Source organism: Pelophylax lessonae, assembly GCF_965119305.1.
Source record: "Pelophylax lessonae genome assembly, chromosome: 4".
Lineage (NCBI taxonomy): Eukaryota > Metazoa > Chordata > Amphibia > Anura > Ranidae > Pelophylax > Pelophylax lessonae.
Window position 1 is genome coordinate 190,822,251 of NC_138771.1, and position 12,222 is coordinate 190,834,472.

The 12,222-nt window shown below is 43.1% G+C and overlaps 2 protein-coding genes across 2 annotated transcripts in view; one reads left to right on the plus strand and one right to left on the minus strand.

Annotated features, from left to right (window-relative positions):
• PMPCB (peptidase, mitochondrial processing subunit beta) overlaps nt 1-9,107 on the plus strand; it is a 44,849-nt gene extending 35,742 nt beyond the window's left edge. Inside the window, exon 13 of the mRNA XM_082255156.1 lies at nt 8,798-9,107. Within this exon, the coding sequence (XP_082111282.1) occupies nt 8,798-8,862 (65 nt within the window). The 3' untranslated portion in view covers nt 8,863-9,107. The remainder of the gene's footprint in view (nt 1-8,797) is intronic.
• Nucleotides 9,108-9,119: 12 nt separating this feature from the next.
• Nucleotides 9,120-12,222, minus strand: part of DNAJC2 (DnaJ heat shock protein family (Hsp40) member C2) — a 46,398-nt gene continuing 43,295 nt past the window's right edge. The window contains exons 16-17 of the mRNA XM_082255155.1: nt 11,970-12,124; nt 9,120-9,239 (exon numbers count right to left, since the gene is read on the minus strand). Of these exons, the coding sequence (XP_082111281.1) occupies nt 9,165-9,239; nt 11,970-12,124 (230 nt within the window). The 3' untranslated portion in view covers nt 9,120-9,164. The remainder of the gene's footprint in view (nt 9,240-11,969; nt 12,125-12,222) is intronic.

Here is a 12,222-nt window from a genome sequence, read left to right on the forward strand (position 1 = left end):
GGGGGGTGCTGGGCCTGATGGTGTCAACCTTTTGAGGCGGTCCAGTTTGTGCAGTTCCATATGAGGTCTCTTCAACAGGAGATTCTCATCACATGGGACAAGAATTCGCAGTCTCTTGACAACCAAATCCAGCTGAGCCGGGGTACTAGAGAGTCCCTGATTTAGTTGTTTCGACCTGGGGTGTTCCGGCAGGGCAAAATTATTCCTACCCTTGTATTTAACAGTGGTCACCACGGATGCCAGCCTGCCCGGGTGTGGGGGGCGTCTTCGGCAGAAGTTCTGCTCAGGGGGTCTGGACCTTGGAAGAATCCAGACTACCGCTCAATGTTCTGAGGTACAAGCAATCAGGCTGTGCCTAGAACATTGGATGGATCTTCTACAAGGCTGTCCAGTGCTCATTCATTCTGACAATGCCATGGCTGTGGCTTATGTCAATCTCCAAGGGGGCCCAATTAGTGTCCTGGCGGCTCTGGAGGTAGCCAGCATGCTCAGATGGGCAGAAAGTTTAGTTCCAGCCATCTCTGCTGTTCACTTTCCCGGAATCGAACATTGGCAGGCGGATTACCTCAGTGGGCCGGTGTTAGACCAGGGGGAATGGTCTCTTCATCCGGGAACTGTTTCATCAGTTGTGTCTCCTATGGGGCACCCTGAGGTGGATTTTTTGGCGTTGGCTCAACAGGTTCGTGGCTCAGTCCAGGGATCCTTTGGCGGATGCCACAGACGAGCTGGTGGCCCCGTGGGGTCAGTATCGTCTGATTTACGCCTTCCCTCTCCAACTTCTGCCAAGACTTCTACTGGATCGAGGCAGAAAGGGATTCCGGTCATTTTAATGACCTGGACTGGCTTCGCCGGGCCTGGTACGCCGACCTGGTGCAGCTGGTTGCCGACGTTTCCTTGGTGGCTTCCTTTCGGGGGGGGGGAGGGCCATTGCTGTTCCAATGGCCAATCTTCCAGCCTGCTTTACAGTCACTTGGCTGTTGGAAGCCAGGTGCTGATAGATAGGGGGTTTTCTGAATCAGTGATTTCTACGCTGTTAAAAGCTAGGAAACCTACTACTTACCTACTAGAAGATTTACCATTGTACATGGAAGATGTACATTGCGTGGTGTGAATCCCTTGGGGTTCCTCCTTGCTCTTTTTTCGGTGGTTCGGATCTTGATGTTCCTTTCAACTGGAGGGTTGAACAGAAGTTGGCCTTGAGTACTATCAAGGGCCAGGTGTCTTCCAACGACCCTTGGCTACAGCTCTGGTACTTCTCTTCAGGGTGATCGGCACTTGGTCTCTCCAGTGTGGTCTCTTTTGCCGCCTTGAGACCTCAATTTGGTACTTTCGGTTCTCCAGCAGTCTCCCTTTGAGAATCTCCAGGAGTTTCCTCTGCTTACGGGAGTTTCCCCTGCTTACACTGTCCCAGAAGGTGGCTTTTCTTTTTTTTTTTTTGTGGCTATCACCTCTGCGCGCAGGATGTCGAACCTGGCAGAGTTATCCTGTCGTTCCCCTTATCTGATGATTTACAGGGATATGGTGGTGCTTCGCCCCTGTCTGTTATTCCTTCCTAAGGTGGTCTATGATTTTCATTTGAATAAAGACATTGTGTTGCCTTCCCGGTGTCCCAGGCTTAAACATTCAAAGGAAATTGTCTTGTATGCCTTGGATGTGGTCTGGGCAATTAGGGTGTACCTGGCAGCTACGGAGTCTTTTGGGAAATCAAACTCTATTTGTGCTCACAGATGGACCTTGTAAAAGGTTGTCTGCTTCCTCTGTGACCATTTGTAGATGGATCAGAGAGATGGTGGCTCCTATTCCATCAGGGGTCAGGTTCCTCCTTTCCCTGTCAAGGCGAACTCTACTAGGGCGCTTAGTGCCTCCTGGGTCTTCTGTCATCAGCCGTCAGTGACACAGGTTTGCAAGGCAGCCACTTGGTCGTCGGTGCACTTTTATTTTTACAAAGTTTTATAAAGTGGATGTGTTGGCATCTGGGGATGCTTCCTTTGGCTGCAAGGTTTTTGCAGGCAGCTGTTTAAGAGGACCTGATCCTCTTTGATGGTGTATTGTTGTATTTTCCAGGTGAGCTCCTGTTGCCTGGTTGGCCAATGTTTAACCTTGGGAATTTTATTTCTGTTTCCCACCCCTCATGTTTAACATTGCTTTGGGACATCCCAATAACCAGAAGCTGTGTCCATCAATGAACAAAAGGGAAAATTAGGATTTTTTTGACTTGCAGTAAAATCCATTTCTCTGATCATTTTCGGACACAGCACACACACCCCTCTATGGAGTTATAATTCTCCTGACACTGCTTGTAACTAAACTGAGTGCCTATAGCAGAGAGAGGAGTATACCCCCTGGGACTGCTCATGGGTGTAGCCAGAATTTCTTTTCTCCCTAGTGTCTTACACCTGTGGGGGGCAGTATAACACAATAGTTAAGAATACCAGAAGCTGTGTCCGTCAATGAACATCAGAGAAATGGATTTTACGGTAAGTCAAAAATCCCATTTTCCTATTTGTACATCACAGGACACAGGCCGTCTTCATATTCACGACTACTTGGGATGTCGCAAGGCACTTAACATGAGGTGTGGGGCAACAGGGAGGAAAAAAACACTGCAAAGCCATCTGCAAGACCTTTTATCCAAAATTAGCACCCGCAGAGGCTTGAACATCCACATAATAAAACTTAACTCCACTTTCATGCAGGGAAAAAAACAGTAAATAAAGTAAAATATAGTGTATAAAATTGTGATACAAGTCATATTGTTGTTAAAAAAATACCTTTCCTTTTCAATCTGCAGCCACTGTAATTTTCTGAAAAAGGCAATGCAATATGGCTACCTGAAGGTGCTCTGTACACAGTACGCACCCCAGGAAACATAATTTCCTGCTTGTGTGATTGGCTCACTGATTTTCCTAGAAGTCTGCACTAAGATGCAAGTCAGATTACAGGCATCCCCTGCAACAAAAATTTCATTTTTGGTGAGATCTAGGAATCTGGAATAAAGTTTTTTTAAAAGCCCTGCAATGTACATAGATCACCCAGAGGGGAATGCTTTTTTCCCTCAAAAGAAGTGGAGTTACGCTTTAACAAACATATGAAGAGAAACCAGGTAGTGATGACACTCCTAGTAGAATGGGTCTTGATTGGGAAAGGTTTTACCTTGCCCATGGGGCCTGAGAAATGAGTTAATGAATCTCCTTAGAAAAAATGGATAGAGAAGCAGTCTGAGCCTCGCAAAGACCCTCAGAACAAACCGAGAACCAGACTGTTGCCTGGAAGCTGTCTACTTCAGATAAATCTGAACAGCACAAAAACCATCCAAAGAATTAAGCACTTTCTGCTTAGGATTAGGACAAAAAGATGGCCTGATTCAGGTGGAATGAGGAAACCACATTAGGTAAAAAAAGACTCGAGTCCTTAACACCACCTTGGTGGTGAATTAACTTGAAAGGTTCCTTGCAGGAGAGTGCAGTTAGCTCCAAGACTCTACGAGCGAAAGTATTGGCAGCCAGAAAGATGAGAGAATCTTTCAGATGGGCACACATGAAGTCTGTAAAACAAGACCACACCAATTCAAGGTCCTACAGAGACTAAGTGGGCAGCACAGGAATAATCCACATGATAAACTACACAAAGGCTTTTACCAGGAGATAGGATGCAATAGCTCTCTGACACGGGGCCAAAGCCAAGATCTTCCCTTTTGATGATACCGAAGGCCAGAGACATCTCCACACCAGATAAAAGAGCAACTATGCCCCACGACATACAGTCAGTGACGAAACTTACAAGTGTCACAGGCCTTCCTGAAGGTTGACTTTCTTGCCCTGAGAATTCAGCTGTTGATGGCTGAGAGAGTCCCCCTGCCAATTTTCCACATCGGCATAGAAGCCAGAACATGAAGTTCTGCCCAGGACAAGGTCAAGTGAATTTCCTATTGAGCAGCACATCTTGGTATGCCATATGGCTAGACCAATGCTAAAGAGCCAGCCGAATGAAAGTTCTAAGATGTTGATAAGCAACCGTTTTCTGGCATTCAGCATCTGCCTAGAAATCCATCATTCCAGAGCTGATCTGATCTTGGGAATCCATCCGTTGCATGGGCAAATCCAAGAACTGTTGACATTTGTTCCATGTTGTAAGTATATTGAGTTGCAACGCCCTGAATTAAAACTTTGCAAACGGATCTGTATTGAAGACCATCTTTCCCAGTACCTTCATGCAGACATAAATTAAGGGACTCTCCAGCAACCTCAGAAACTCCACCTAAGAGTGTAGGGACAGGGAGTTCTGTGGACCCAACACCTTTTGCCTGTGCCTAGAAATAAGCACAAATAATCTGGATGTTGCGTCGGAACCAAGGCCAACTTCAGTACCCACCCAAACCTTTCCAGAACCTGCAGTTCCTAATGGGACATCTGATGCCAAGATCTTAGCTGATTGCTCCCTGAGAAGCAGGTCCTACAAGTACGCCACTATAGGAATATCTTGGGAGTTCTCCACATTCCAAAAAATGGATCCCACACCTTGGTAAACGCACTGGGAGCTGTGGAAAGACCAAATGGCAATGCCACAAATTGGAAGTGGCTATCCTCCAGCGTAAACTGTTGGCGAGGCTGGAAAATCAGTATTTGCAGGTAGTCACCTTTTGATATCCACTAATGCAGTTAGGTAGACTCTGTTCTGAATTTCTGCACCTGCAGAAATCTGTGACCCATATGATTTGTGGGTTTTTTTTTTTTTTGGTCACCATGCTACAGACCCATTTTTTGTGACTTTTTTGGATCCAGGCTTTGCTTCTTCACTGTAAGGACTCTGGGGGTCAAATTGTCTTTGTGGAACTATGTGGTAGGATTCTGCTTGAAGGTAGAGGCCTGCTGCTTAGGCAAGGAATGTGCCATGGCCTGTGAAGGCTGCACCAGCTTCTTACCTGCTGTTTTTGCCTTCTTTTGGCATACACTTTGCCCAAACAGCCACCTTAGGGTGGGCCTCAAACATCTTTTCCTTAGTCTGTTTCAAAGGGTTTTTATTTGGATATCCAGTGTCTTTAATGTCTGGGACCTTATCCATTGAGACTGTCAGGGTCTTAGTCAAGTAGCAACTGGCCAAGTGAATAGAGAATCAAATTTTTTGGTGGGGAATTTCTCCTCCACGGGTTACTGTTGAGCAAATTGTTTCAGTGGTTGAAGACTTTCTCTAGATGAGCCCAAATAGTCTACATCACTTCCTGCAAATGAAGGAAGGGGGTCCCGTACTAAGCTGACCTTTTAGGGGAGGTGTAAGGTGAATTATGCAGGAGGTTCACCCTACCTTATAGATAGAGGGATTTAGGAGCCCACCCCATCCAATCTCTGCCTGCTGAAGACAATAGACCTGTAACCCCAATATGGGAGTGGCGGTCCAGCTGCGAGGAATGTCTGGCAAAAGTCAAGACACTTGATGGTGAGAAACCTCTGGCACCCTAATAGTACTTGCAGATGGCACTGTACTTCGCTGACTGTACTGCTGCTGTAGCACCGCAGCAGCTGGTTTCCAAAACTGGCCAGAATTCAAGATGGCATCTGCGTGGCCTGATGAGTAATAGCAAAGCACCACTGTCTGAAGCCGCCTCTTCTAAACATTGCTTTGGTAGTATAGGGCTTTATTGGCGGTACAGAGCAACTGCCTGATAACCAGACAGACAGTACTGCCCAGCACAACAGGGGTATTTCCCATAGGGACGGACACTTGTAATCCAGCTGCAGGGCCTTTGCAAAGCTCAAACTTCACTCATTACAGCTAGTCATAAATATGAAGATGTCCTGTGATGTACAATTAAGAGGATTTTTGCACTCCCCCTAAAATCTGTTTCTGGGAGTCCATTGAGGGGACACATTACCTGTAGGGTTATACTACTGCCTACAGAAGGACAAAAATTAGTGTACTACCCCAGCTTACCTTTTTGTAGCCAACAGTACCAATGCTCAGACACAGATGGGTAGGATATGTATTGCTCAATGGAAACAAAAAAAAAAGGATTTTATTTTTGTTTCTCTTCTATTGAAGGACAAAGGAAGCCATTAATTGTTGCAATTAGCAGTGAACATAAAATTAACAGACCCACTAAAAACAACGAGCTGTCTGAAGGACCTTTATGTCTGAAAATGGCTTTAGCTGAGGCCAAAATGTCAACTGTTGAACGTAGAGAACAGAAGACAGCTTGAGTGCACCTTGACCAGAAAGGTTGGAATCTGACCCTGAAGCCCAAAGGCTTTTTAGATGATGTTCTGCTTGAGTCACCTAGAAATAGTAGAGTAAGAAGCTGGTGCACGCTTTAAAAATAAAAAGGAAAACAGTCGTAGAGAGATTTGCAGCCCAGACAAAAGTTCCTTTTGGGGGAACTGGTGACAGAGGGGAAGGAAAAATATCCCAGGTAAGTTGAAAGGCAGAAACTACCCCTAGGCAAGAGGGACCTTAACGCCACCATGTGTTGATACAAAACCAGAAAGGGATCCCCTTGCAAGATAGGGCAGTCAGTTTACTCACCTTGCAGAGGTGATGGACACAGTGTAAGCCAACTTGTGAGTGGATTTGAGAGGAATCTTTGTCTCAGTGAAAGTGAGAGGGCTATGGCCTTTGAAACAGAAAATAAAGGGCTGAGAGCCAAATGCTGGTCCAGACTTAGCTGCAGAAAGGAGAGGCTTTGCCCACAGAGAAACTTTTGGGGTGGAAGCTAGAAACTTGCACCAAGTAAAGTATATCTTCCATGCCTCCTGTCCCTCAACATAAATGTTGTTGAATCCAGCAAACCTTAAAGCAGAAATCTGATGATTAAGCAGTGCCCACAGAGTTTCTACCAGGGGTTTTACTAGGTTGGCAAACCACATCCACCTGGAACAGTCAGGATCACTGAAAAGCCCTCTCTCTATCTTGTGAAGATTTGTGGGAGAAAAGGCAATGATCAGGGTGTGCTGATCTTACAAAGCATCCATTGCTTCTGCCAGAGAATAGTGGAGACACACCTATCTTGGTTGTTGTTGAAAATGGAGGTCCACAGCCAGTGTCCCCCACTTGCCATACCCCTGGGTAAAGGACCACTCCCCTAGATAAAGGACCACTCCCCTAGATTCAAGTGCTGCTGGCTGAGGAAGTGTGCCTGCCAGTTATCTGCTTCTGAAATGTACATGGCTCACAAGGCTGGAAGTTATGTACAGGACAGGATCCAATCTACCTTCAATGAAGACCAAGTCCCCTGTAGTGCAGGGCACTCAGGTCTCCTCCCCAGCCTGCTAGGCTGGGATCCTCAAAAAGGGAAAGCACTATGGAAATACTAGCAGCTCTGGACCTAGTAAGCACCTGGAGACCATGTCCAGTCATCCCTGCAACAGGATCTGGATGCAGTACTTCAAAGGCCAGGCTAAGGATGATCATGCCAGAGAGCTGCAGTTTAGGTGACTAAAAAAAAGTCCTAGCCAAAAATAAGCATAGCATAGATGAAGAAAAGGTGTCCATTCCCCTAGAATACTAGCGCAAAAAAAAAAAAAAAACCTGTCATGATGGCAGTAGGTTCTCCTGGGCCTGAGCCTACAGTTTGCGCCAATGCTCAGTACCTCCTGTAGGAAGCAGAATAAAGCTACATATCCTTTCTACCATTTATTAACAGTGGGCCCCAGACCTATTCACTACAATAGAAAGTCTACTTGCATACTGGATAGTTTTTTTTTTTTTTAACTGAACCTTCAGCTCTGGGCCAATTCTGACACTTCTCATATATAGATGTATAAAAAAAATCAGCATTTTTGTGCTAGAAAATTGCTTAGGACCCCAAACATATCTTTAAGTGGAGGCCCTAGGGGAATAAAATGGTGGGTATTGCAATATTTGTCACACTCTAATTTGCGCAGCGGTTTTCCAAATGCAATTTTTTTTTTTAATTAAAAAATGCACTTTAATGAATTTTAATGCACAAAAATACCCAAATTGTTTGGTAAAATATGAAAGATGTTACACCAAGTAAATAGATATCGAACATGTCCTACTTTAAACTGTAGTACTTGAAAATATCTATAGGCAACGCTTTATAAGCAGTTACCAGTTCAGAGTTACAGGTCTGGTGTAAGAATTGTTGCTCTTGCCATACCTCAAGTGTGGTGAGGACACTGGTTTCATATGCATGCGGCATTAAATTGTTTTATAACTATTGCCATCACAAGGGATGAACAACATCCCTTGTGATATCATGGGCAGTGACAGGTATTCTTTACCGAGAGGTATTTTCTCTTCCCTTAAAAGCATCAGATCAAACCAAAATCTGTTTATTCCAATGCTTTCGCCAGCTGGTAACAGCCTGTTTACATTAGCTGAAACCAGAAGTGATAAAATACTCGTCGCTTCTCATTTAGACCATAGAGATGATCAGGAATGTTCCAGTTCTTAGTAATCCCTATGGTCAGATGGCTTTAGTCCCAGACTCTCCAATGGGATGGTATAGTCTGGGTGGGGGACCCCCTTCTGCTGGCTGTAAAAGTAGTTCAGCGGCTAATTAGCCACAATAAAACCCATTTCCAGCTTGAAAAAAAGATACTGGGATGATGCATTTAGCTGCAGAAATCATTCTGGTAAAACCCTCTTCAAGACGATGATGTATGGGTACGGTGGCTGAAGTGGTTAAAAAAGAAACTCCAGGCATTAATTTATTACCTTTGTCAATCTTGTGGACCTGACAGGTTAACTTTTTAAATAGATGAGCTAGTTATACTGTAACTGTACCAAAACTACAAGTAGATGAGTCTGCTAAGTGCTTATGATGCTATTTTTGTTTCACCAGGTCCTATCGGTCAACTTCCAGATTACAATCGAATACGCAGTGGCATGTATTGGCTTAGACAGTGATGACATCTTTATTTCTAGACATTTATATTTTGAAACCAAATGTGATTTGCTGGATACTTACTTGGTTATTCAGACTTTTTAGGTTTGTAATATGAGCCTTGTAGGACTCTAACCTGAAAATGTAATTGTTATTTAAACTGTGTAGGACTGTGTTAAAGTTAAGGTGTAATGCAAGAAAATCTGTCAAACCATTTTTTGTACAGTAAAAGAAACAAAATGTTTAATATAATTTATCCAACCAAATACTTGTAGTATTTGCTTCGTTTTATTATAAAACATGACACACAAACAGATGATCGTCCTCATTTCTTGGACTTCGTTGCATTCAGTACTTGTTCTTGAGCAGCTTTTTTGGCTTTCACCATTTCTACAAGTTCCTGTTGAGAGAGCAGAACATACAAAATAAAATGTACTGATAAGCGTAAATAATAGAAATATATCTGAGAGAGCATATATATGTGTCAAATAAGGATTTGTAGAAGAGTATAAAGCAGGCAGATTTCGTGAAAGTGTCTCTCATGCATTCTAAAAGTGGTAAAGAATGTGCGAAATTCATATTTTATATACCCTTTTACAACTTGTACTTCACCATGGCATGTGTCACTTTTTAGAAAGCACGAGACACACTTTTGCAAAATCTGTCTGACAGTTTTTTTTTCTGTACGCCAAAACAGAGTGGGTCCTTATTAGCTCCTCTTTTACATATGGCGCATTTTAGAAGTACCTAAATTTGCTTCACGAGTCACCGTAAGAACCAAGTGTCGCAAATGCTTCGTGAATTTGGCGCAACACATAAACAAGAGGGATTATTGCCAGTAAAGTGGTGCAGCAGGTTTGTGCAATCCTGTCAAAGTCAGCCAATACTGAACCAACATAGGCAAAAATAATACCTACAGGATACACATAGATGGTGCATTAACTAGGATGGTAATCTAGGACCAACTCTACTGGTGCAACATTGGAGGTATTAACAAACCTCCCCATAATTTTTCAAATTTATTCAAACAACCCCTGGTGCTGGTAGGTTTCTTTCTGACCTCCTTAATCCAGAGTAGAGAGACAATTTCATGGCGATCAGCTTCCTTACTATAAACAGACCCATTTATGGCCACAACTAATAATGCTTTCAGCCATCCAAGGAGGCAAGGAAGTAGTGAGGATATGGGAATCATATACCAGACTAACCGCATTTTACTACATCTTTCCAGAACCTAAACAATTCAGGACAGTGCCAAAACTTGCATCATATCCCCAAGATATCTTGGGCACAGCAGTGTATCTCTAAGCCCATACTTATGTAGCCATTCTGGTATCCAATTCTCCATCTTTATTTAGCTGCCTGCCTATAGTTCAGATCTAAAATCGATTTAGAATGTGCTTACTGTAAAATCTTTGTCAATTGAGGAAGCCAGTTGCCACTCTTTTGTTATTGGTCTTATGTACCATTTGCTGCTCACATCATTATGGAGGCAGGGTAACAATAGGGGGCTGGCAGAACATGGTCTGCCAGCGTCTAAGTCACCAATAAGCAGCAGTATAACCCATATGTCCACCATATAGTAAGTACAAAAATCGTAATATTTTCCTTATCGTCCATTGAAAATATTCTTGGAAATATAGGACATCCAAAAGCAGTTCAGCTGAGGGTCTGGGCAAGAACATTGGAGCAATGCAACAGATTCTTCCTTCAGATACTCCTTGTAAGAATCAACAATACATAGGATATTGAAGGGTAGAAAGGACAGGTAATCACCAAATCACCACTGAAGAATTAATCTCAACCAATTACGTGTGAAGGTGGTAAACAAAAAGGTTTCCTATATGGTAAGGGTCAAAACCTAAAATACCATACCTGTGACGTGCAAACAAAAAAGACCAATCAACAGCCAGCCACAGAAATACAGCAGCAAGTAGAGTGAGAAAGGGAACAAAGTTACAAGGTGTAAAAGGAAGGGTGATTGCACCATCAATTTTTGAAATACAGGAAGCATGAAAGTGAGGCTCACTAAGAGGAGCAAACTTCTCTTCATATCAACTAGACGTAGAAATCTCTGTACTAGGAACGAATAGCCTTAAATTTAGGAAGAGGATCTGTTTTCAAAGTAGGTTTCATCTAGAATACATTGTCAAACAGAGGGAAACTATTAAATCATGTAATAAAATACCCTGTGTGGCAACACCACTGGGAAACATAGGACTTGTAAGGATGGATATATATATATATATATATATATATATATACACTTTTTTTTTTTTTTTTAAGAAGAAAGGCTCACTTGCATTCATGATCCCCCATTGTCCAGAAAGAAAATGGAGTAGGACTATGAAAAACACATCCAGTCTGTTACAGGAGGGGGGCATCTTGCAGCTTCCATCTAAAGACCTGACAGATTCCTCAATCAAAATAGTTTGTTTCAAGGTAATCAACTCCAGGAGTAGAATGCAGATACACCCTTAAGGAGAATCCTTCCAAGACATGGTAAAGGAAAGATTTCCATCCTAACAAGATACAGCAGCTAGTGGGAATAAATGGTCCCACAGTCTGCTATGGAGTATTGCCAATATTCCAGTTTTTCCAAGGAGAGGAGAAAGCCCCCTTCTCGTGTTCTATGTAAAAAGACATACAAGTACTTAAGAGGAAGAAGAGAAATCATCTGCTGCAGAAAAGCAAAAAAAAAAAAATTGAACAGCAGAGACAGTGTTACATAAGGGTTGATTAAGACCCCCCCCCCTTCGCACTTATGCGATCTAAAAGTTGCATGATTTTACCGCAATTTTGACTAGACTTGCCTATGTCTTTGGACCTCAAAAAGCATTAAAATCGTCCCAGGGACTACTTTGAAGTCATACAGATATGAACGGTACTCATTGAAAATAATGGAGTACAACTTGTCATGTGACTTTGCAGTCCCAAATCGCAGGACAAGCCGCACAAGTGTGAAAGGGGCCTTAATATTTTTGTTTGCTAGCTTACAAACCTGCGGCAACATAACCCAAATGTCCAAATACTATTCTAGACTCCTGCATCCCTCCGTTGACGATAAAGAAAACAAATTGCATGCATAACTAAGATCAGCATATTGTATGTACACCGGGCTATGACCAACCTTATATCTTTTCATACAGTCCTTCTTGGACCTGCCAGGGACAGCATCTGCAATCCTTTCCCATCGTTCTGGAGTATTCACAGGATAGGTCTTAAGTGCTTGCTCTAGAAGCTTTTGTTCTTCTGTTGTCCATGGAACAGAATCTCCACTGGGACCTTGGAAGGGGCAGAAGTATTAAAAGGTTACACTTCCAGAATAATAAAAATAAAAACATTCCACGGAATTCTCAGTGGATAAGTCTTTTTTTATTCAC